General features: G+C 45.1%; 1 protein-coding gene across 2 annotated transcripts in view; it reads right to left on the bottom strand.

The window, feature by feature from the left end:
• Window positions 1-295: 295 nt before the first annotated feature.
• Window positions 296-5,503, bottom strand: part of SPRY2 (sprouty RTK signaling antagonist 2) — a 6,620-nt gene continuing 1,412 nt past the window's right edge. The window contains exons 1-2 of one of the 2 annotated variants that reach the window (XM_017725796.1): window positions 3,165-3,519; window positions 296-2,071 (exon numbers count right to left, since the gene is read on the bottom strand). In XM_017725796.1, coding sequence (XP_017581285.1) covers window positions 1,085-2,020 — 936 coding nt within the window. In that variant the 5' untranslated portion in view covers window positions 2,021-2,071; window positions 3,165-3,519 and the 3' untranslated portion in view covers window positions 296-1,084. Of the gene's footprint in view, window positions 2,072-3,164; window positions 3,520-5,503 lie in introns of those variants that run through there. The other variant, XM_008643667.2, reaches the window with a different exon arrangement.

The following is a 5,503-nucleotide window of genomic DNA, read 5'->3' as shown; positions in this document are numbered from 1 at the left end:
TCAAGCTTTCAGTGCCTATTAGTCCTAGTCTGGAATGAATTAATGCATTTTCCTATGTTCATTTTCCTTCTCTGTTGTAGGAACAGTATATGGGACATTTGTGCAAAGGAAGGGTGCAAAAATCCTGCATTGTTTTCAGGTGAAGAAGTAATCAACAACAAAAGAATACACTTAAAAAATCTCTTTTTGGTTTCCTATTAGGCTGTGTCTATAGCACTGTGAAGTTTGCAGTTCCAAGTATCAATTCTCCCAACTCAAAACAATAAATGGGGGGAAAAAATGACAAGTAGCCCAGTTTGATTTCAAACGTTAATATATTTTCTATTTTATAGTGAACATATGCATCGTTCACCCCTTATTTGCAGCAACTATGACGTCCTCATAAAAAGGGGTGACATTTGTAAGATGCCTCTTAAAATAAATATTTCTTTTTATAAAATAATAAAACTTCAAATAAATATTCTTTACACTAAACAATATGTTGAAAAAATTAGAAAATAAAGGCTGAATTTTACTGTAACTGTACAATATACATGAAGTCCAAAGGGAAATCAGAGTCTTGTAATAGAAGGTTTCCGTAAGACAAAATACAATCTAAAAACATACTGATTGATTCACATTCTTCCGAATGTACAACATATTAGTATAATATTTTGTGACTGTGCCATGTCTTATGACAGCACTTACTTTTCACAGTTGAAAATATTATTGTATATACAAAAATATAGCACATTATCTCTGGCAGAAAACAATGAAAAAAAAAGGAGTCATTTGCTAATTTACAAATTTTGCAAGTACTATTCACAAACAATAGAGTTGCCTAGGAGTGTCTGTGTTGCTTTAGCTTATGCAATATGTGGGTCACAATGTACTGCATCCCTTTTTTTTCCCCTGTACGCCACTAGCTGGATTCTAACAAGCGTATCAGTTAAGATGGCACACACACAGAAAAGCATTTCACTGCAAACAGCAAAGTACATCCCCAACCCTTCCACTACAGTGCCAAGACCATAGCTGCTTAGTTGGTTGCATATGTACGTTAAAATAATAATCCTTGTTACTTTAGTATTTCTGGCTAGTGATGCTATGTTGGCTTTTCAAAGTTCCTGGGGGGGACACTGGGAACTTTGCAGCAAACGGTGTTGGAGTGTTTACAGCGGCACCCAGGTCGATTTACCCGGTCATAACAGCCCTGGCACAACTTAAGGCAACCCTTGGCTGGTAGGTAACACCACAAGCAAGGCAGAAAGAGGGACACTACACCCATGGCGGACCACCTAGTGCAGCAATGTGACTGACTGCAGGAACAGGGGTTGTCAGCACAGTTGTCCTCGTCATCATTAGAGCAGTGATAGAAGAGGCCCTTCACACAGCAAACACAAGTCCCGTAATCAACCACGTTCTGGGCTGAGCAAAGACACTGCTTGTCACAGATCCAACATGAGGGGAGGGTCCTTGGATAAGTGCACTCCTTACACTTACACTTTCCACAGTCCTCACACCTGTAGCTGTGTGCTCCCAAGTCTTCTTTGCTCAGTGGCTTCAGCTCACTTGACTTAAGCTCAGACTTGGGCTGCATTCGGACTATCCCATCAGCAACTGGCCCCGAAGATGATCCTAGAAGTCTTTGTTCTGACGAATTACTGCTTGTACTTGTCCTTGTACTGCTCCGTGAACCTGTGCTGACTGTGCTGATGGATCGGGACAGAGGTGCTCGAGGAGATGCGTGCATTTGTGTGTGCTGGATCCGGCTAAAATGACGATGCTCAGGCAAGCCATGGGGCCTTTCATTTTTGGGCTGGGTTGTTACCCGAGGAGAAGACTTGACCCCCGGCCGTGGAGCCACCGTAGGTCCCTCTGTGTACTCATTCGTGTTTCGGATGGCTCTGATCTGGTCCAACGACAGGACGTGAACCTGCTGCATCAGGACATCCCGCAGGTCGGGCTCCCCGTGCGGTCTCCCACTGTCACGCCGAGCCTGTAGTAAGGGCTGCGACCCACTGCCGTGCTGAGTCTCCATCAGTGCCCGGAAGCTTGCTCACCCCGGCAGGCTTAGAACACATCTGAAATCCTGGAGCAACAAAGAGAGGATTCACTATTGCAACACATCTCATACTCTCTCCAGCAGCCTTTCAAGCCTGCAGGACCCCACAGCACCACACACAATCAAGTAATGCATCAGCCATTAAAAAAGGAGTCACATATGGGACACACACAGTCAACTGAGTGCACTTCCCTTGGCCTGTTCTGCCTACTGCTGTGAAGAGTTTAAGGGGATTCTTTCCTAGGACCATGCAGCTTAACTTGTGGCTCTAGAAAGTCTAGGTATTATTCCTGCTAACTAAGGCTTCCCAGGCCATCTTCTGGTTAGACCATGGCCTTTAAAGTGATTACATTTCAGCCACTTGAAGTGACGCTTCTTTTCACATCACACTACTGAAAGCCTTATATTAAAAAAAAGACCAAAACACTACCTTGCAAGTATTCAGCAAGTGTAATGTGACCTGCTGATGACAGACATATAATTCTCCAATTTTGTTTAAAACTGGATAATATTTTGGTAGGCTAGTCTCTTTACACATTAAACTTTACATGATGTAAATAGGAAATTTTAGTTTAATACCAACGGTCCCAAGAAAAACACTAAATAGCAATAAAATGTTTGAGGTTAGACATTAAATGAGTTAGTGCTACCAAAAGCTTCAACAGCACAAGTAAAAATATCTCTCTCCAGTATTTTAGTGTGTGTCATACTGGTGCACACAACTGTGATTGTTATTTTAAGACTCAATACTACAAAAGCAGTGTCACCACAGTTGTTTGGGGGTTTTTTTTAATGTATAAAAAACTCCATAGACTACATTTCAAACTGTAAATATTACCAAGAGTGGCTTGTGGGACAGAGGCATGCATAATATAATCAAATAATGCCAGCATCCAAGAAGTCTACTTGATTGTGAATATTCCTTTAAAGAGTCATTAACTACAAAGTAGAAATGCAGACTTTAGAATTTAAATGAAAACCCAGTAAAAGACACAGAAGATGAGAATTTGTAAATAACTTCCACACTCAAATATGCACAAGTTTCAAGTACTGCCCTCTAAATTAGTTAATATTTGTTCTGCCTTTATCATATCTTAAAGTGGCTCCAAAATCCAATTACCTATACAGAAATCCAGAACAATATTTTACAATTAAAACCCAAGCAGGAACCAAACTTCTTACAAGGACCACACAATGTCTTCAATTATACCTAGAAAGAGCACCACAGTGTTACTCTGTACACATCAGTTACCAACAATAATACTGTACTGCAGTATAATAAAACATAGCCAAACAGTTTAACAATTAGTATCTCAAGACACTGTCTTTATTCTAACATCAATGCAAAACATTTAACCTTTTAACTGCTGGCTCCCTTCCTTCAAGAGGCTTTTCTTAAAATAAAAAATAAAAATATATATATACATCTATACAAACAAATCTCTAACTTCTAAGAGTGACCACCTATTTTAAATATTGCCAAATCCTGGTTTTGGACACAGGATGTATGTCACGGTGTCCATCCCCCCCTCTTCCCCCTAGCTCCCTCTCCCCCCAAAAAAAAGTCTCGCAAACTTGTCTTGAAGCATTGCTTATGTTTTTTTTTTTTTACAAATTAAAACCTCTGCCATATCAAAAGTTTCAACCAACAGCCTAAGCAGACGTTCCCCTCATCTAAAACAATCTGGAGATAAAATATAATAAAAAGTAAAATGCTTTCCCCATCCTTGAGAGGAATCGGCAGCCCTCTCTGCCCTCCAGGTCCAGGTTTCCACCAGCCCCAGCCAGCCAAAAGGGTATGCCAGATCAACCCCTGCCTCTCCAGAAATGACAACCCACTGCAAAAGCAAAGCTGACCCTGCTCCCCTCCCCCCCTCCGGCTCCATCCCGGGCGGGGGGCGCGCAGCAGGTGGGAGGCGACGGCCCCTCGCCCGCCGGAGAGTGCAGACAACCTGGAGATAACCAGGAGACATCCTCTGGGCTGGGAGGTGGGAGGGAGCTGCTTCAGCCGCCTTATCAGAAAGTCAAACCCATGTTTCCTTTTAACTCTTCCCCCCTGCCCTCCCCCAGGAGATGCTAAAGGAGCTTCCCCTCCCGGGAAGTGCCAGGCGCCCTGCAGACGGTGCAGACAACACCTCCGGGACAGCTGGGCAAAAGGCAGATTACCCCCTCTCGCCTTGCCCTAAGCACCCATTCAACTTCACAAAGCCAGCCGCTGGAAAAGCTCCTCTTATTTTACGCATATTCTGCAAATTGCCTGACCTTCAGCCCGCCCCGCTCCGCCCCAGCTCGGAGGGACCCAGGAGGCATTTTCAGTGGGGCATCAGGCCGAGCCGGGTGCTCCCCGCTTTTTCTCCCCTTGGTAGATCCGCTAACAGGACAGGACGCAAAGGACCAGCACATTTATTTGCAGACCTACATTTGCCCGAAAATCCTTACGGGAGGGCACGTCTCTCCCTCCTCTGACCTAGTACTTCTCCCTTTTGCATCCGCCAAGAGCAGAGAAGCAGATTTGCCTTTTTGTGTGTGTATGTGTGTGATAACACGATTCCCCACTCCACTTCTGAGAGCCAAAGTCCACTCTCACCGAGCTCAAGTGCCAGGATTGCTAACTTTTCTTAGCTGGGCTTGGCAAAAGGGTGAGCGAGGGGGACGGGTTTCTCGTTCGGCACATGTGGGGAGGTTTAAAACACGAGGGGCTTTCTTGCGTGCTGTGGAAAAAACCCGTGTACCGCTGGCCGGGGAAAGGCGAAGCCTAAGCGAGAGAAGTCCTCTGCTCGTGAATTTCTGTTCTGTGGCCGGAGCCTGTGCAAGGCACCCCCACCCCCATTCCCACCGCACACACACCAACCACCTCCTCTTCTTTCAAAGTGCTTTGAAACCCCCATTAAGGGCCGAGTGTGTGATCAGACTATGGATTAGGGCAAAAGGGACTTTACCATCGGGGTGGGGCAAAGTGACACACAAATAGCTTGCTGAAAACACCAGCAGCTTTTTTAAAAAAAAAGGGTGTTTAAAGATAACCACCAAAACAAAAAAAAAAAAAAAAAAAAAAAAAAGGCTTTTCCTTCCCCTCCACTCGTGGCCTCTGCATAGAAGAACCTAGGGAAGGATTTTCCTCGTCTTACAGATCGAATTAATTTCATCATAGAAGTATCTAAGTGTACACACTCACCCACACACACATGTATATATTTCTACCAGACGTGCACTCACTTCCGAATCTCACGGATCTCCTGACGCCACTACAGACAGGCGTAAATCACGCACTGAAAGGCGGGTTGCTCCTTCTCCCCCAAGACCGGGGAACAAACAGCCCCGATGCTCGCCAGCCCCGCTGCGCCCTCCCTTCACCTCACCCCGGGGCTTGGCGGGAAACAACCCGTGCCCGGCGAGGCAGCAGCCCGCAGGCCCTCCCGTGCCCGGCTCCCCGCAGCAGCCAGAACACGCCGGAGTTGT

Source organism: Corvus brachyrhynchos, unplaced genomic scaffold (genome assembly GCF_000691975.1).
Source record: "Corvus brachyrhynchos isolate BGI_N302 unplaced genomic scaffold, ASM69197v1 scaffold121, whole genome shotgun sequence".
In the NCBI taxonomy this organism is placed as follows: Eukaryota; Metazoa; Chordata; class Aves; order Passeriformes; family Corvidae; genus Corvus; species Corvus brachyrhynchos.
The sequence above is the reverse complement of the archived record's forward strand: the minus strand, read 5'-3'. Positions and strand labels throughout refer to the sequence as shown.